This window comes from Anolis sagrei, chromosome X (genome assembly GCF_037176765.1).
Source record: "Anolis sagrei isolate rAnoSag1 chromosome X, rAnoSag1.mat, whole genome shotgun sequence".
Lineage (NCBI taxonomy): Eukaryota > Metazoa > Chordata > Lepidosauria > Squamata > Dactyloidae > Anolis > Anolis sagrei.
This window is the reverse complement of record NC_090034.1, coordinates 56,784,568-56,804,832: the sequence shown is the minus strand read 5'-3', so window position 1 is coordinate 56,804,832 and position 20,265 is coordinate 56,784,568. Positions and strand designations below refer to the sequence as shown.

The following is a 20,265-nucleotide window of genomic DNA, read 5'->3' as shown; positions in this document are numbered from 1 at the left end:
TTTCCAGGTTGTCTGGCCATTGTTCCAGAAGCATTCTCTCCTGATGGCAGGCATCCTCAGGGATTATGAGGTCTATTTGAAACTAGGCAAGTGGGGTTTATATATCTGTATTCTGAGGATGCCTGCCATAGATGCAGGCAAAAGGTCAGGAGAGAATGCTTCTGGAACATGGTCATGCAGCCTGAAAAACTCACAACAACCCAGTGATTCGGGCCATGAAAACCTTCGACTTTGTTGTTAATAATAATAATAATAATTAATCAATAAATTATTATTATTATTATTATTATTATTTATAATAATTATTGTCACAAGTACCACCTGCCAGCAGTAAAGAATTGGTGTATCCATAAACCCGCAAAGGTAGTGGAAAATGAACATGCAAAAATACTGTGGGACTTTTCAATCCAGACAGACAAAGTTTTGGAACACAATCAGGGGCGACTCAACCCATTACGCAAAGTAAGCATTTGCAGTATAGTTGATTTTACCCAGGGGCGCTCTTGAGGCGCTCTTGGGGGAAAATAGACCTTGACATATGCGAGTTGTAGTTACTGGGATGTATAGTTCACCTACAATCAAAGAGCATTCTGAACTCCACCAATGATGGAATTGAACCAAATATGGCACACAGAACTCCCATGATGAACAGAAAATATATATCAATGATTGGTTTGGGGGGGAGGGGTGGGCACCAAAATACTGTTTGCTTACCGTTGAAAATTACCTAGGGCTGCCTCTGAACACAATACACCAGACATCACGATTGTGGAAAAGAAAAAAGTCTGGATTATTGATGTCGCCATACCAGGTGACGGTCGCATTGAGGAAAAACAACAGGAAAAACTCAGCCGCTATCAAGGCCTCAAAATTGAACTGCAAAGGCTCTGGCATAAACCAGTACAGGTGGCCCCAGTGGTCATTGGCGCACTGGGTGCCGTGCCAAAAGATCTCAGTTGGCATTTGGAAACAATAAACATCGACAAAATCATGATCAGCCAACTGCAAAAGGCCACCTTACTTGGATCTGCGCGCACATCATTCGAAAATACATCACACAGTCCTAGACATTTGGGAAGTGTTTGACTTGTGATTTTGTGATACGAAATCCAGTATAGAGATCTTGTTTGCTGTGACATAGTGTGCTTTTGTGTCAATAATAATAATAATATATTTATTTTTATCCCTCTTTTCTCCCTAACGGGACCCAAAGCAGCTCACAATATAATACAATACAGTGGGTTGCTGTGAGTTTTCCGGGCTGTATGGCCATTATTCCAGGAGCATTCTCTCCTGACGTTTTGCTTGCATCTATGGCAGGCATCCTCAGAGGTTGTGAAATCTGTTGGAAACTAGGAAAATGGGGTTTATATATCTGTGGAATGATGTCCAGGATGGGAGACAGAACTCTTGTCTGGTGGAGGTGGTGTGAATGTTACACTTGGCCACCTTTATTAGCATTTAATGGCTTTGCAGCTTCAAGGTTTAGCTTCTTACTGCCTGGGGGAATCCTTTGTTGGGGAGTGATTAGCTGGCCTTAATTTTTCTCCCACCCTGGATATTCCACAGATATATAAACCCAATATTCCTAGTTTCCAACAGACCTCACAGCCTGTGAGGATGCCTGCCATAAATGCAGGGGAAGTGTCGGGAGAGAATGCTTCTGGAACATGGACAGACAGCTCATAAAACTCACAACACAGTGATTGCGGCCATGAAAGCCTTCAACAATAAATTATTATGATTATTTATAATAATCATAGTAATGATAATGATAATAAATCTTTATTTATATCCCTCTTTTTCTCCCTAGCGGGACCCAAAGCACCTCACAATATACAATACGGTGGGTTGCTGTGAGTTTTCCGGGCTGTCTGGCCATGCACTCTCTCCTGATGTTTTGCCTGCATCTGTGGTAGGCACTCTGAACTCCACCAATGATGGACCTGGAACAAACTTGGCACACAGAGCCCGCACAACCAGCAAAAAATATGGGAGTTTTTTGGGGGAAAATTCACCTTGATTTGGGGAAATTGTAGTTTACCCACATCCAGAGAGCACTGTGAACCCAAACACTGATGGATCTGGGCCAAACTTGGCATGCATACCCGATATGCCAAAATTGGATTACTGGAGGGGTTTGGTGGCAACCAACCTTCCTTTCTGGGAGTTGTAGTTTACCCACAACCAGGGAAACGGTGACCTCCACCCAGGACCGTAGTTCCACAACACAAAATAATTTAAATAGTATGATTCATTCTATATTTTATATAGACTGAATTAAATCAATATTCTCGTCTCCTTCATGGCTGGGGGGGGGGGGGCTTCAAATCCCTCCCATGCCTTAGGCCAGTGGTTCTCAACCTGTGGGTCCCCAGGTGTTTTGGCCTACAACTCCCAGAAATTCTAACAGCTGGTAAACTGGCTGGGATTTCTGAGAGTTGTAGGCCAAAAACATCAGGGGACCCCAAGTTGAGAACCACTGCCTTAGGTTTTGCCTAGCAGTTGTGGGTACGCCAACTTGGTTGCCTCCACTATATCAGCTATTGCTACAAGTAATGACTGTGAATAAATTGGCAAAATTTGCTTGAGTTCTGGAGGGACTTCTTTAATTTTTGCTTCTCATAGACTTAGTAAGGGGATTTGGATAAACTGCAGTTAAAATTCATGAGTAAACCAGTTTTTGAATCTGAAATTTTGGGGGGGGGGGGGGGTTGAACCCCTAACCCCCCCCCCCCTTGGCTACAGCCCTGCCTCCACCGAGGATGGACCTGGGTCAAACTTGGCACACAGAACCCCCATGACAAACTCAACCCACTGGAGGGGTTTGAGGGGACTGACTCACCATAGTGGGAGTTGTAGTTTGCCCTACAGCCAGAGAGCACACTGAACCCCACTGATGAGACATCTAGAGCAAACTTGCTTGACACGCGTTCCCACAAGAAGACCTCCTGGGTGCAGAAGTGGCATGATGGATCCATTAGTGAAGGAAGGGGTTTCGAAGAGGAAATTCTCTTAAATTTTGATCCTGTCTCTTTCCTGAAAAAGGGACAGCCCAATATTATTATTTATAATAATAATAATAATAATAATAATAATAAAATATTTATTTATATTCTGCATTTCTCCCTAATGGGTCCCAAAGTGGCTAATAATGTCATACAATGCAGTGGGTTGTGAGTTTTCTGGGCTGTCTGACCATGTTCCAGAAGCATTCTCTCCAGACGTTTTGCCTGCATCTATGGCAGGCATCCTCAAGAGGTGATAAGTTCTGTTGGAAACTAGGAAAGTGGGGTTTATCTATCTGTAGAATGTCCCAAGTTGGGAGAAAGAACTAATCTGTTGGATGTAGGTGTGAATGCTGTAATAGGCCATCTTGATTAGCATTTAATGGCCTTACAGTTTCAAAGTCTGGCTGCTTCTTGCCTGGGGGAAAGCATTTGTTGGGAGGTGTTAGCTGGCCCTGATTGATTGTAATTCTCATTTTCTGAGTGTTGCTCTTTCTTTACAGTCCTGGTTTTAGAGTTTTTTTAAACACTAGGAGCCAGATTTTGTTCATTTCTATGGTTTCCTCCTTTCTGTTGAAACTGTCCACATGCTTATGGATTTCAGTGGCTTCTCTGTGTAGTCTAACATGGTGGTTGTTAGAGTGGTCCAGCATTTCTGTGTTCTCAGATAATATGCTGTGTCTGGGTTGGTTTATCTGGTGCTCTGCTATGGCTGACTTCTCTGGTTAAACTAGTCTGTAGTGCCTTTTCCGTTCCTTGATTCGTGTCTGAGCAATGCTGCTGCGTTTGGGGGTCCCTAAGTAGACTTGTCCACAGCTGCATGGTATACAGACTCTTGCAGAGGTGAGAGGTTCCCTCTTGTCCTTTGCCGAATGTGGCATTTGTTGGATTTTCTTAGCGGGTCTGTAGATAGTTTGAAAGTTGTGTTTCCTCATCAGCTTCCCTATGCGGCCAGTGGTTCCCTTGATGTAAGAACACTTTCACTCTATATCATGCAGCTGTGGACAAGTCCACATAGGGACCACCAAATGCAGCATTGTCCAAAAACAAATCAAGAAACATGAAAGACACTGCAGACTAGTTGTTGTCACCTTACTCTTGGCTTTCACCTGCTGAGTTTCAAGAGTTTGCCGTGTATCCAAGAGGTGATTTCCACACTGGTCAATAAGGTGCAGAATCATAGCTATGATATTATACATTTAGTGATGTTATACTTTTTTCGCCCCCTCCTATACCGATCCTATCACCTCACTCGCTTCATAGGAAATCTGCTACAAAACAGGAGCTTTTATGTTGAGTTCCAGGGCCAGAGAAGCAGATGGCGGAAGCAGAAAAATGGGGAGTGTGCTTGATCCAGCAATGTTTAATATTTACACAAATCACCAGCCACTGCCAGAAGGGACAGAGAGTTTCATCTATGCTGACGATTGTGCCATCACTGCTCAAGCAGGGAGCTTTGAAACGGTTGAACAGAAGCTCTCCGAGGCTCTAGGTGCCCTTACTGCCTATTACAGGGAAAACCAGCTGATCCCTAATCCATCTAAAACACAGGTGCATGCTTTTCATCTTAAGAACAGACAAGCACCTCGAGCTCTCAGGATTCCCTGGGAAGGAATCCCATTGGAGCATTGCAGCACACACAAATACTTGGGAGTCACTCTGGACCATGCTCTGACTTACAAGAAGCACTGCTTGAATATCAAGCAAAAAGTGGGTGCTAGAAATAATATCAAAGAAAGCTGACTGGCAGAACCTGGGGATCACAACCAGACACAGTGAAGCCCTTGAGCTTGGCTACTCTGCTGCCGAGAATGCGTGCGCAGTGTGGAATACACCTCACTACGTTAAAACAGTGGCTGTGACTCTTAATGAGACATATCATATTATCACAGGATGTCTACGCCCAATACCAGTAGAGAATTTATACTGATTAGCTGGTATTGCACCACCTGATATCAGCCAGCACGCCAATGACTGAAATCAAGAAATAGCTTCGTAAGATCTACAGAGATACTTGAAGGAACACTGCAGCAAGCAAGAGTCCAAAAGTGGCAGGCGAAAACCTGGAACCTCTATCAGTGGCTGACACCTGATGAGAAACTCCCTACTGGGTGCACAGAAGATTGGGTGACTTGGAAGGCGCTGAACAGACTCTGCTCTGGCATCACGAGATGCAGAGCCAATCTTAAGAAATGGGGCCACAAAGTGGGGTCCATGACATGTGAGTGCGGAAAAGAGCAAACCACAGACCACCTACTTCAATGCAACCTGAGCCCTGCCACATGCACAATGGAGGACCGTTTCACACCGACACCAGAGGCACTCCAAGCGGCCAGCTTCTGGTCAAAGGATATTTAGTATAATGCCAAGTTTTTAACTGTGTTTGTGTTCCTAAATACATTACAACTGTACCCTCAATTCACTTCTGGCACAATACATAAAACTCCCCAAACTCTGGACTCGAGATGTTAAGCATTAGAATGAGTTCTAACACTGGATAAAAAATAAAATAACAGACAGCAAGCGAGAAGCAAGTGGATGAGCTTCAAGGCTGGAAGCAGGGAAGGCTTTGCGCAACACAAAGGTTAAAAACACAGTCTTTCTTTTCTTTATTATGATCCAAGAAACCAAAAGAGCCACCCGTTTCCATTGGGATGCTTCCAGCGGTGACCCTATTTGTACGAATTGGCCTTGTGCTTCGGCAGGAAAATGAAGCCGGACGGGACGGGACCCAAAAGCATCTCACTGCGGTGAAAAAAAGCGAGAGAACGAGAAGACAGAATTAGATCCAAGTGAGGATTGTGGGGCTTTCAAAATTTCATTGAATTACAAATCCCAGCGGCCCTAGTCAGCATCCTTCTACCTGATCTTGATCCAGTCGTCCACATTTTGGCTGGCCATGAGGGTCTCCATGTAGTCCCGGCCCATGTAATATGGGGGCCTCTCGTTGATCCGCTGTGGCAAGCGCTCCAGTAAACCGGCTGGAATGTACCTGGGAGAAAGAGGGAAAAAAACAAATCAATGAAGCAATGGATTCAACCCAAACATTCAGAAGAACTTCTTGACCGTCAGAGCTCTCCGACAGTGAGATACATATGACCGGGCCTCCTTCTCTGAAGGTTTTTAAAGCAGAGGCTGGATGGCCATCTGTTAGGAAGGATTAGATGGTGCCGTAATGGTAGAATAGTGCCTTCCTTAATGGTAGAAGGGGTCGGACCGGAAGGCCATCTGTCAGGAAGGATTAGATAGTGTCTGTAATGGTAGAAGGGGTTGGACTGGATGGCCTCTGTCAGGAAGTATTAGATAGTGTCCTAAGTAATGGCAGAAAGGGGTTGGACTGGAAGGCCATCTGTTTAGAAGGATTAGATGGTATCCATAATGGTAGAAGGAGTTGGATATGCAATCCATGTGTCTGGAGGGATTGAATGGTGCCTTCCTTAATGGAAGAAGGGGTCAGACCGGAATGCCATCTGTCAGGAAGGATTAGATAGTGTCTGTAATGGTAGAATGGGTTGGATTGGATGGCCATCCATCTGGAGGGATTAGATTGTGCCTTACTGCCTGGCAGAAGATGATCGGACTGTTGGGAAGAATAAGGTTTTCTTCGTAATGTTAGAAAGGGTTCGGACTGGATGGCCATCTGGCGGGAGGGATTAGATGGTGCCTTCCTGTTGGAAAGGCCTAAAGGCATGGATAGGAAAGGGCTCCTCTACCGGCAGAGGAAGGAGAGCCATTCCAGCAGGAACTTGCGGGTTTTCTCCACGCCTTGAGTGTCGGAGCCCCAATGCTCCAAGCCGTGGTGGGTGTAGTCCTTAAGGATCTCCAGCCGCTCGGAGGAGGAGATGTCCCAATGGCGGCGCTCCTTGATTTCGGTGAAGATCCAGGGCTTGATCAGGGCTCCCCTGTGGATAGGAAGGAAGGACGGAGACATATAATCCCGCCTGATTGTGGAAGCTAAGAAGGCTGGCCATGGCTCGGACTCAGAGGGTGGGGCAAGACCCTTGCAATAATGGAAACAACAACAACAACCACAACAATAATGTATATTATTGTTTCCAAATTTGGAGAAAGAATAGGATACAAAGGGTGACAAGCCCATTGCAAAAATAGAAAAAATATTATTATTATTATTATTATTATTATTATTATTATTATTATTATTATTTCTCTCAACAAAAGACAGAAGAGACACTTGCCTGGCGATCATCAGCCCCGAAACACCCGTCTCCAGGCCTCGGTCAGCATCTTCGAATGAGAAGATATCCCCATTTCCTGGGACGAAGGAGAAACAAAAAGGAGGGATTAGGAAAGAAAGCCTAAGCTGAGGGAGAGGAGGAAAGAAGGAAAGCCAGACCTACCAAAGAGAGGCATCGGGCTGGCAATTTTGGCACACTCCGCAATGTATTCCCAGTCGGCCACTTTTGTGTACCTTTGCTCTCTCGAGCGGCCATGAAGCTACCGGGGTCAGAAAAACATTATTATTATTATTATTATTATTATTATTATTATTATTATTATTATTATTAGATACACAACAAGATTAGTACACAGCAAATCAGATCACTATGCTGTCTTCTGTATTTAATCACATGTCGGACACTTCCCAAGTGTGTGATGTATCGGCAAATAATGCGTGCCGATCCAAGTAGGGTGGCCTTTTGCAGCTGACAGATTTTAATTTTGTCAGCGCCAATTGTATTTAAGTGCAGGCCAATGTCTTTAGGCACTGCACCCTGTGTGCCGAACACTACCCGGACCCCCTTGACTGGCTTGTGCCAGAGTCTTTGGAGTTCGATCTTTAAATCCTCATATTGTGTCAGCTTTTCCAGTTGCTTCTCGGCAATTCTTTTGTCGCCCGTTGCTATTATTATTATTATTATTATTATTATTATTATTATTATTAGTAGTAGTAGTAGTAGAGGTTCGACTGGATGGCCATCTGTCAGGAAGGCTTTGATTGTATCTGATTTTTTCAAGCACTTTCCTGAGCATAGGCACCTCCATACCACCTGATACTTACTATGATAGAATAATAATACAATAAAATAAAATAATTATTAATTATATAAGTTTATATTATTATTATTATTATTATTATTATTATTATTATTAAGGTTGCAACTAATGTGAAGGGAGTGGTGATGACGACAACAACAACAACTACTTCAGGAAGATTGCAGTTTGTCTAAAGTCTGAAAGGGGTTGATTACTAATAATAATCTTTTATATCCATAATAAAAGTGAAAATGTGTATGAAGAAGAGGAAGAAGAGGAGGAAGGAGAAGAAGAAAAAGAAAACGAAGAAGAGGAAAAAAGGAGAATGAAGAGAATGAAGAAGAAGGAGAAAAGGGAGAGAATGAAGAAGAGGTGGAGGTGGAAGAAGAGAAGAAGAGGAGGAAGGAGATGGAGAAAAAGAAAATAAAGAGGAAGAAGAGGTGGAGGAGAAAAAAGAAGAGAATGAAGAGGAAGAAGAGAATGAAGAGGAAGAGGAAGAAGAAAAAGAGAATGAAAAGGAAGAAAAGCAGGAGCAAAAGAAGAAGAGAATGAAGAGGAGGAGGAAGAAGGAGGAGGAGGAGAAAAAGAAGAAAAAGAAGGGAAAAAAGAAGAGGAGGAAAAGAAAGAAGAGGAAGAGGAGAAATAAGGAGAAAAATAAGAACAACAAGAAGAAAAAGAAAGAAAAAGGAGAGCAAAATGAGAAAGAAGTAGAGGTGGAGGAAGAAGAAAAGAAAGGAAGGAAGAAAATGGGGAAAAAGAAGAAAAAAGAAAAAAAGAAGAGGAAGAGGAGGCAGAGGAAGAAGAGGAGAAAGAAGAGTTCTCCAAAGGAAGCCGCTCACCGTGACCATGGAGGCTCCCCATTCCCGGAGCCTGGGGATGACCTTGTGGGCCAAGTGGGCTTTCTCTTGGAGGCCGGTCCGGATCTTGACTGTCAGTGGCACGTCCAGCACCTGCCCCAATACAGGAGGAGACTGTATATATACCCTATATCTATTCTTCTATACGTTCTAGCAGGATAGTGCTACGCTTCCAAAGGCTTGGGTCACTCACGTAGTCCATGCCACGGACGATCTGCTCAAACTTGTTGGTGCGGGCCATTAAGGCGCATCCTCCGCCCTGAGAAGAAGAAAGAAAAGGGGCTCTCGATTACACTAGGAGAAGAACTCTAATACATAAGATAGGGAGCAATGGGGTGGAAGGGACAGCTACCTTGTTATAGATGAGGTCAATGGGGCAGCCGACGTTGATGTCGACAAAGTCTGCCTCGATGGTACGGTTGAGGAGTTCGGCGCACTTGGTCATTGTGTCCGGAAAGGCGCCTTCCAGCTGTAAATAAAGAGGTTTGGACTGTGATTTGACTTACAGGAAGCACTGCTAGAATATCAAGCAAAAAGTGGGTGCTAGAAATAATATCATACGAAAGCTGACTGGCACAACCTGGGGATCACAACCAGACACAGTGAAGACATCTGCCCTTGTGCTTTGCCACTCTGCTGATGAATACGTATGCCCAGTGTGGAATACATCTCATCACGTTAAAACACGTTAATGAGACATGGCACATTATCACAGGATGTCTACGCCCATCACTGCTGGAGGAATTATACTGTTTAGCTGGTATTGCACCACCTGACATACATTGGGAAGTAGCAGCCAATAATTATTTACTTCTTATTTATTTATTTACTTCATTTATATACCGCTTTTCTCAGCCCTTAGGCGACTCAAAGCGGTTAACAACAGCAATTTCAATACACACATTACAAAACCATTGGAGCATTTAAAAACAATAACATAACAACAATTAAACAGCAATATGACAAATCATCCACGTCTCATCAATAGAATCAGAATCCAATCTCATCATCCGTTATTCCGTGTTCCTATAATCAATTACAATGCCTAATCGAATGCCTGTTCGAACAACCAGGTCTTCACTTTCCTCCGAAATGCCAATAAGGAGGGGGCCGATCTGATATCTGTAGGAAGGGCGTGCCACAGCCGAGGGGCCACCACTGAGAAGGCCCTGTCTCTTGTCCCTGCCAGGGACTGAGAGGACCAAGGCAGTGACATCTCCGGCCCATCCTCTGTTTGGATATCAGCCAGCACGCCAATGCCTTAAATCAAGAAATAGTTTTCTAAGATCTATTCACAGGAATACCTCAGCAAGCAAGAGTTCAAAAGTGGCAGGCTATAACCCAGAACCTCAATCAGTGGCTGAGACTAGATGAGAAACTTCCTCCTGGGCATACAGAAGGCTGGGCAATTTGGAAGGCGCTAAACAGGCTGTGCTCTGGCATCACGAGATGCAGAGCCAACCCTAAGAAATGGGGCCACGAAGTGGAGTCCACGACATGCAAGTGTCGAGAAGAGCAAACCAGAGATCACCTACTACAATGCAGTCTGAACCCTGCCACATATACAATGGAGGATCGTCTCACAGTGACACCGGATGCACTCCAAGGGGCAAGCATGGAACCCTCCCGACAGATGGCTACCCAGCCTCATGAAGAAATAGGACAATAGGATGTTAGAATCCTCGAGGTGGAAGGAAACCCGAAGGGCCATCCAGTCCAACCCTTTTCGGCCAGGCAAGAAAGGCACAACCAAAGCCGTCTTGCCCTCACCTGGACGCCGAAGAGGTCCTCGGTGTGGTGCCTCTTCAGCAAAGCCCATTCGGACGACTGCCCTTGCAGCAGATTGGTGCAGACGGCCATCTCTCCACAGGTGACGTCTGCCCCGTAGCGCTTGCAGATCCTCCGGAAAGGCAAGTTGCCACACTGCGGGATTGAGGAAAACAAGAAGAGTGTGTGCTATTTCTGCCTTCCTGAAGCTGAGAAAGTGTGACTCATACAGAGTGTTGAAGCCCAGCAGCTAGGGCTCACTCGCCATCTCCTTACCGTAGTTAAAGGAGCCAAATAAAGCTTGCCATTGAGATCCAGCTGGCAGAGAAAAAGAAAAGAAAACAGCACTCTTTAGTGGTCGATCCCAGGTACTAAACATATCTACTATATTCCAGATTCGTTCCATGGTTAGAAAACAGTGCCCTCTTATGGTCACTCCCAGGTACTAAACGTATCTACTATATTCCAGATTCGTTCCATGGTTAGAAAACAGTGCCCTCTTATGGTCACTCCCAGGTACTAAACGTATCTACTATATTCCAGATTCGTTCCATGGTTAGAAAACAGCACCTCTAGTGGTCACTCCCAGGTACTAAACGTATCTACTATATTCCTGACACTTTCCATGGTTAGCAAACAGCACCTCTAGTGGTCACTCCCAGGTACTCTATCTATCTATCTATCTATCTATCTAAAAATGCTCTGTGCATAATGAGTACCTTAAAAACAAAAGAACCAATGAACGAAATCACACCAAATTTGGCAACAAAACATCTCACAACACAAGGAGTGACCATCACTCAAAAATCTATGATTTTGTCATTTGGAAGTTGTATTTACTGGGATTTATAGTTCACCTACAATCAAAGAACATTCTGAACTCCATCAACGATGGAATCGAACCAAACTTGGCACACAGGACTCCCATGACCAACAGCAAATACTGGAAGGGTTTGGTGGGCATTGACTTTTAGTTTGGGAGTTGCAGTTCACCTACATCCAGAGAGCACTGTGGACTTGAACAATAATGGAACCAGACCAAACTTGCCACAAGCACTCAATACACCCAAATATGAACACAGATGGAGTTTGGGGGAAATAGACCTTGACATTTGGGAGTTGTAGTCACTGGGATTCACAGTTCACCTACAATCAAAGAGCATTCTGAACCCCACGAACGACAGAATCTTGGCAAACTTCCCACACAGAAACCCCATGACCAACAGAAAATACCTAAGGCTATCCAGTCCAACTCCCTTCATCAGGACAAGAACACATAATCAAAGTCCTCCTGACAGAGCCATCCAGCCATATAGACAAAGATAGATAGATATGATTCACACATACACAGATATAGTATCCCCCTAGGGGTGAGAAAAGCGGTATAGAAATACTGCAAATAAATAAATAATATCATATCATAGATTTGAAAGGGATCCTTAAAGAAGGACAATGATATGTTGCATGTTCCAGGGTGGGCAAACCAGACACTCTCCACATCAACACTGGCAAAGAAACAGCAAGAAATACCGTTTACCCACAAGCATAAAGAAATTACATATATTAGAAACCAACACTTTCTCATTACTTTATTTTCCAGATCATCAGACTGGGCCACAGCAAAGTGTGGCAGTGGACACTAGTATATTATATTCCTGATGGAGTCCCTGGTTAGCAAACAGCATGTCTAGTGGTCAGTTCCAGGTAATGTACACACATACTATATTCCTGATGCATTTCATTGTTAGAAAACAGCACCTCTAGTGGTCAGCCCCAGGTACTTAACATATTTACTATATTCCTGATACATTCCATGGTTAGGAAACAGCACCTCTAGTGGTTACCCCCAAGTACTAAATCTATATACAGGGTGAGGCAGCATAACTTCCTTTTTTAAAATGCATGCCATTCAGTCGGTTGAAGAGCAGAGCGCTAGTGGTCTCGTTTGAGAGGCGGGAGTATAAAGTTTTGTCCTGACACTGTTCAGCCGCCATCATGCATTGGAACAGTGAGAAGCGTGCTTTTGCCGTTGAGGCCTATTTTTCGAGCGGATTTGGAGTGGCCAGCCCGCTCTCCAGATTTGGCCCCTTGTGATTTTCAAGGACCCTACAAGATTTGAAAACCAATAACCAGGAAGAAATTGCCAACATAATGCCTGCCATGCTGGCAAGAGTCATGACAAATGCCAAAAATTGGTTTACTCAGTGTATAGAGAATGGAGAATGGGGACATCACCTAATTTGATCTTCAAAACTACATAAAACAAAACTTTAGGTATGCGCCTACATTATAAAAAAATAAAAATTTCTGATTCATACAATGGGTTTTATTAAGTTTTGAAAAAAGGAAGTTATGCTGCCTCACCCTGTATTATATTCCTGACTAGCCCTCCCCTGTCACACGTTGCTGTGGCTCACATGGGGGTTCTGTGTGGGAGGTTTGGCCCAATTCTATCGTTGGTGGGGTTCAGAATGCTCTGTGATTGTAGGTGAACTACAAATCCCAGCAACTACAAATCCCAAATATCAAGATTCTATTTTCCCCAAACCCCATCAGTGTTCACATTTGGGCATGTTGAGTTATGTAGAATTTGGTCCAGATCCATCATTGTTTGAGTCCACAATGATATCTGGATGTAGGTGAACTTCAAGTCCCAAACTCAAGCTCAATGCCAACCAAACCCTTCCAGTATTTTCTGTTGGTTATGGGAGAACTGTGTGCCAAGTTTGGTTCAATTCCATCGTTGGTGGGGTTCAAAAAGCTCTTTGATTGTAGGTGAACTATAAATCCCAGCAACTACAACTCCCAAATGACAAAATCATTTTTTTTTTAGTGAAGGACATACATTGGGTTGTTAGGTGTCTTGTGTCCAAATTTGGTGTCAATTCCCCCAGTGGTTTTTGAGTTCTGTGAATACCACAAACGAACATTACATTTTTATTTATATAGATGGGTTAGGAAACAGCACCTCTAGTGGTTGATCTCAGGTACTAAACCTATATATTATATTCCTGATGCATTCTAGGGTTAGGAAACAGCACCTCTAGTGGTCACTCCCAGGTATGAAATCTATATATTATATTACGGTTACATTCCATGGTTAGAAAACAACACCCTCTAGTGGTCACTCCCAGGTATCAGAAATAGAAAACAAAGGAAAAAAGGAGGGAATGTGGTCATCAGAAGTACCTTTCGCTTCTCACTGGGTCTCAGCTTCACGAGGTCTTCATCCGTCACAGCACCCAAGGTTTTGGGAAGCATCGCATCCACCAGAGGATCTGAATCCAGCCTAGTTGGTGATGCGGTGTCTTCATTTGGCAGCTGTTCCGCATCTGGTGCTTCAGCATCAATAGGTTTGCAGTCCAACCCGTCTCGGTCCCCGGCGTTGGTTTTGCTGAGGTGGCGGAGGTATTTCTGCGCCTTCTCAAAGGGGAACTTCCTTTTGCGCAGCCTCTGCTGGAGCTCCTTGCTCAGACTGTTCCGGACCGCTGTCTTCCCCTCCCACTCTTTCATGCGCTCAGTGTCCACGGCGTTCTTCCGGTCCGACCCAAAATGCGCGCTGGCAAAGCGGCATGTGGCCCCGTAAGTGCACTTGCCGAAGGTTTGGAAGAGCACACAGCGGTCGCCCAGGTCCGGGGGCTTCGCCGCCAGGTATTCCTCCACATCGTGAAGGAAGCGGCACCGTGGGCCGAAGAAACACTTCTCGGTGCGCTCCTTCAACAAGAAAAAGCATTATCTTTGGGCTTGATGTCTCCCCAATTATTTCACCACCCAATCCCTCCTGACAGATGGCCATTCAACTTGCCATAATGGAGGACCCCTTCCTACAAGGGGTATCCCCTTGAATTTCTGCACAATGAGACAACAAAAGCAGGGAACAAATCCTGCAAAGTTTCAGAAAGATTCGCTCATCTACTGATTTTTAGGATTTTTAAACAAAATTACAGCTTGAAATGCTTTGAAACAACAATCTTTAGTAATCTCTCCGAAACGTCTTGGAAGCTTCTGTTTCATTTCGTAATGCTTCGGAGTGGGGGTGGGGTGCAGGAGAAGTTCCCATTCTGATTAATAATTCAGAGATTTGTATTAACAACAAATAGTACAAATCTCCAAATTACAAAACGAACCTCTGAAGTGTGTCTTGGAACTGTTTTTCCCCGTAGAGACATTCACTATATTGTCATGGCCAGAATCACTGGGTTGCTGTGAGTTTTCTGGGCTGTATGGCTATGTTCCAGCAGCATACTCTCCTGACGTTTTGCCTGCATCTATGGCAGGCATCCTCTGAGGTTGTGAGGTCTGTTGGAAACTAAGAAAATGAGGTTTATATACCTGTGAAATTTTACAGATATATAAACCCATTTTTCCTAGTTTCCAACAGACTTCACAACCTCTGAGGATGCCTGCCATAGATGCAGGCGAAACATCAGGAGTGAATGCTTCTAGAACAAGGCCATACAGCCTGAAAAAACTTACAACTCTGGTACTTGATTGTTTGCCGTCTGGAGTTCCTCTGTTTCTTTATTTACTGTCTTGATTCTGGTATTTTTAAATACTGGTCACCAGATTTTCATTTTTATGGTTTACTCCTTTCTGTTGAAATTGTCCATGTGCTTGTGGATTTCAGTGGCTTCTCTGTGTAGTCTGACGCGATATTTGTCAGAGTGGCATGAAAGTTACTGCAGATTAATTCAACTAGAGAAGTCGGCGATAGCAGAGCTCTTGATGAACCAACCTGGAAACAGAATATGAACACGGAAATGCTAGACCACTCTGATCACCATCATGTCAGACTACAAAGAGAAGCCATTGAAACCCACAAGTACGTGGGCAATTTCAACATAAAGGAGGATACCATGGAAATGAACAAAATCTGGCTACCAGTATTAAAAAAAACTCTAAAATCAGTACAGTAAATAAATAAATAAATAAGGAACACCACTTGGAAACAAGGGGATCCTAGACAACAAACAACCAAGTGCCAGTCAACACTTCCCAAACAAAGGATGCCTCCAGGCAGCAACACTGATTGACTTTGCAGCTGCAAGACTACTCAATGCTAATCCAGCTGGCTAACTGTACCATTCACATTTGGTTGAAACAGACCAGGGTACTCCCTCCCACCCCGGACATTATTCCACAGATACACACATATTCCACTTGCCTCATTTCTCACAGAACTCTGAACAAACCTCTGAGAAAGCCTGGCACAGATACAGGCGAAACATCGGGAGAGAATGCTACTGGAACATGGCCACACAGCCCGAAAAATCACAGCAACCCATCGACCTCTGAAGCTTTGCACACTAACATCGGAGCCGTGTCTCTCTGTCCCACAAAGAGCCCTTCTTGCCTTACCTGGACCACCGAGGGACACAGGCGGACCTTCTCGAAGTGGGTGGGCTTCATGCAGGGCCGGCTCTTGTTCTGCCCTCTTGCCCGCTTTCGCCCTGGCTTGCTTTGATCCTCTTCCCCTGCTTTATGGTTCTCATCATCTTCCACTTTTTGAATTTTGGGAAGAGGTTCTTCTTTGCTTTGCTCCGCATTCTTCTCCAGAATGTCCTCCTTCTCCTCTGCCTCTTTGTTCCTTTTGGACTCGCCTTCCTGTTCGAGGCAAGAGCGAAACGCTTCTTTTGTCGAAAGATATCTAGCAGGGGGGAAAAGAGAAGAAAAAAAGATTCATACAATGGCTGTTCAGTTACAATACAAATAAAGCTCTCAATAATAATAATAATTCAATATAATAAGACAAATAAAACTCTCAATAATATTTAAATAATAATAATAACACAAGCATGCGAGAAGGAGCCTTCTCTACTTATGTGTAAACGCATACTGGTAATGGGTTCTTGTAGGTTTTTTCGGGCTATATGGTCATGTTCTAGAGGCATTCTCTCCTGACGTTTCGCCTGCATCTATGGCAAGCATCCTCAGAGGTAGTGAAGTCTGTTGGAACTAGGAAAAAGGGTTTATATATCTGTGGAATGACCAGGGTGGGACCTCTGAGCAACCTCTGAGGATGCTTGCCATAGATGCAGGCGAAATGTCAGGAGAAATGCCTCTAGAACATGGCCATATAGCCCGAAAAAACCTACAACAACCCAGTGATTCCAGCCATGAAACCCTTTGACAATATATACTGGTAATGGCTCGTGTGATGATTCCAGTTTCTCCGCTTGATCTAAGTTTGCGCCCTGGGATATATCGGGGGACACGGTGCTCCAAATAGGGCAGCCCAAAGCTGTATAGGGCTTTATATGCAATGACTGGCATCTTGAATTGAACCTGGGACCGGACAGGCAAGCAATGGAGCTGCTTCAGGATAGGCGTAGTAGAAGTCTGAGCAAAGTGCAATTTCCAGATGCTTTTCAAGGGCAGACCTATGTAGAGTGCATTCCAATAGTTCAATCTGGAGGTAATCAATGTCTGCACCACCGAGGCCAGGTCTGGAGTATCCAGGAACGGTCACACAAGTTTTAGTTGTGTGAATGCCTACCTAGTCACCGCTGCCATCCTGGCTTCCAGGTTTAAAGCAGAGTCTACGATGACCCCCAAACCGTGCATCTGTGATTTCAGAGTGAGTGCAACCCCATCCAGCTCAGGTTGGAATGACATTCCCAAATCCCTCCTCCGAGACAACAGCAGTACCTCTGTCTTGTCTGGATTGAGCTTCAACTTGTTCACCCTCATTCAGTCCATCACTGCCTTCAGACAATGGCTCAAGAGAAGGACCACTTCCTTGGCATCAGGTGAAAAGGAGTGATAGAATGGGGCATCATCTGCATACATCCCAGTTTCCATCCCAGTTATCTCCTACCTTGCTCATGCCTAGCGTTATTTTTTAAATATTTTTAAATTTTAATTTTACATTTGGCCCAGCCATAGGTTTTAAATGCTTGTTGTGTTAATGTACTGCTTATATTTTATTATATTTTATTTTGTTATGAGATGTATTTTAACTGTTTTGTATTGTTTGTTTGCTATTGTTTTATTATTGATGTGTTGTGGGCTCGGTCTCATGTAAGCCGCACCGAGTCCCTTGAGGAAATGGTAGTGGGGTATAAATAAAGTTTATTATTATTATTAATATGATTATACAGATGATAGGTAAAGGTAAAGGATTCCCCTGACATTATGTCTAGTCGTGTCCAACTCTGTGGGGTGGTGCTCATCTCCATTTCTAAGCCGAAGAGCCAGTGTTGCCTGTAGACACCTCCAAGGTGATGCAGCTGGCATGACTGCATGGTGTGCCATTATCTTCCCACTGAAATGGTACCTATTGAGCTACTCACATTTGCATGTTTTTGATCTGCTAGGTTGGCAGAAGCTGGGGCTAACAGCAGGAGCTCACTTCGCTCCCCAGATTTGCACCACCGGCCATTCAGTCAGCAAGTTCTGCACCTCAGCGGTTTAACCCGCTGCACTACTGGGTGCTCCATCCATACAGATGGAGATGGCCCTGATTTTTCTCCCACCCTGGATATTCCACCTCATTTTCCTAGTTTCTAAGAGACCTCACAACCTCTGAAGAAGCCTGCCAGAGGACAGGAGCAGGATTCAAAACGATCTTGACAGATTAGAGAGATGGGCCAAAACTAGCAAAATGAAGTTCAATAGTGACAAATGCAAGATACTCCACTTTGGCAGGAAAAACAAAATGCAAAGATACAGAATGGGGGACAATGCCTGGCTCGAGAGCAGTACGTGTGAAAAAGATCTTGGAGTCCTCGTGAACAACAAGTTAAACATGAGCCAACAATGTGATGTGGCGGCAAAAAAAGCCAATGGGATTTTGGTCTGCATCAATAGAAGCATAGTGTCTAGATCTAGGGAAGTCATGCTACCCCTCTATTCTGCTTTGGTTAGACCACACCTGGAATATTGTGTCCAATTCTGGGCACCACAATTGAAGAGAGATATTGACAAGCTGGAATGTGTCCAGAGGAGGGCAACTAAAATGATCAAGGGTCTGGAGAACAAGCCCTATGAGGAGCGGCTTAAGGAGCTGGGCATGTTTAGCCTGAAGAAGAGAAGGCTGAGAGGAGATGTGATAGCCATGTATAAATATGTGAGAGGAAGTCACAGGGAGGAGAGAGCAAGCTACCTATCCGACCGCATATCGGCCTATGAACCCACCAGGACTTTGAGATCTTCCGGGGAGGCCCTGTTCTCGATCCTGCCAGCTTCACAAGCACGGCTGGCGGGGACGAGAGATAGGGCCTTCTCGGTGGTGGCTCCCCGGCTGTGGAACGCCCTTCCCACAGACATCAGATTGGCACCATCGCTAATGGTATTCCGCAAAAAAGTAAAGACCTGGTTATTTGTGCAGGAGTTCGAATAATTAGTGCAATGACTGGAAATGACATAGGAATGGAACAACGGATGACGAATCTGGATCATGTTTTCAGTGATGAGACGCTAGTGACTGGTTATGATAGTAATTGTGTTCTAACTGTGAATTAGATTAGGTTATTAACTGTTTTTATATTGGTACATTGAATTGTGCTGTGACCTGTGTCTTGTGAACCGCTGTGAGTCGCCTCCGGGCTGAGAACAGCGGTATAGAAGTAAAGTAAAGTAAATAAATAAATTGTTTTCTGCTTCCCTGGAGACTAGGACGCGGAACAATGGCTTCAAACTACAAGAGAGGAGATTCCATCTGAACATGAGGAAGAACTTCCTGACTGTGAGAGCCGTTCAGCAGTGGAACTCTCTGCCCCGGAGTGTGGTGGAGGCTCCTTCTTTGGAAGCTTTTAAACAGAGGCTGGATGGCCATCTGTCAGGGGTGCTTTGAATGCAATATTCCTGCTTCTTGGCAGGGGGTTGGACTGGATGGCCATGAGGTCTCTTCCAACTCTTTGATTCTATGATCTATGCCATAGATGCATGCGAAATGTTAGGAGAGAATGCTTCTGGAACATGGCCATACAGCCCGAAAAAATACAACAATTTAAATAATGATAACGCAAGTAATACATCCGAATAGGGCATATACAAACCTCCAGATTGTAATATTTCAAGCAATACACACAAATAAAAATCGAAATAATATTTCCCTATATTGACATAAATAAAAATCTAAATAATACTATTTTAAATAATCACAAAAGAAGCCATGAAAACAATACATTTAAGATTTAAACAGTAATATTTCAGCAATAATAATACTCACTGGGCTTTAATAGGGGCCACTCCACTGGCCTCCATAGCAGGGCTTCTGGGCATCCTCTGGAAGCCACGTGGGAGGGAAAGGCACTCTTTTCCTAATCCACTTCCGGCCCACTTCCGGGTTTCTCTGGCGGAGGGCTAGAGCGCCTCTAACCATGGCGCTCTAGGCCTCTGGCGGAGGGGGGCGTGTCCCCGGGAAGACCGAAGTGGGCGTGGCTTAAGAAGCTCCCTGCTCTAAGCTCCTTTTCTGGCAGGAAGGGGAGAGGGAAGGGGAAAGGAACAGATATGAATGTGTCCAGAGGAGGGCAACTAAAATGATCAAGGGTCTGGAGAACAAGCCCTATGAGGAGCGGCTTAAGGAGCTGGGCATGTTTAGCCTGAAGAAGAGAAGGCTGAGAGGAGATGTGATAGCCATGTATAAATATGTGAGAGGAAGTCACAGGGAGTCACATTGCATGATATAAACATGC

At 44.4% G+C, this 20,265-nt stretch overlaps 1 protein-coding gene across 1 annotated transcript; it reads right to left on the bottom strand.

Moving 5' to 3' along the window:
- Window positions 1-5,593: 5,593 nt before the first annotated feature.
- On the bottom strand, window positions 5,594-19,929 carry DUS3L (dihydrouridine synthase 3 like). The gene is made up of 13 exons (XM_060784935.2): window positions 19,800-19,929; window positions 15,986-16,274; window positions 13,817-14,341; window positions 10,904-10,945; window positions 10,631-10,783; window positions 9,213-9,329; window positions 9,054-9,119; window positions 8,843-8,953; window positions 7,367-7,463; window positions 7,205-7,280; window positions 6,722-6,910; window positions 5,872-6,000; window positions 5,594-5,753 (listed from the first exon to the last, which is right to left on the bottom strand). Exons 1-13 carry the CDS (start codon window positions 19,850-19,852, stop codon window positions 5,681-5,683), a joined length of 1,920 nt encoding a protein of 639 aa, XP_060640918.2. The 5' UTR covers window positions 19,853-19,929; the 3' UTR covers window positions 5,594-5,680.
- Between the last annotated feature and the right edge of the window lie 336 nt (window positions 19,930-20,265).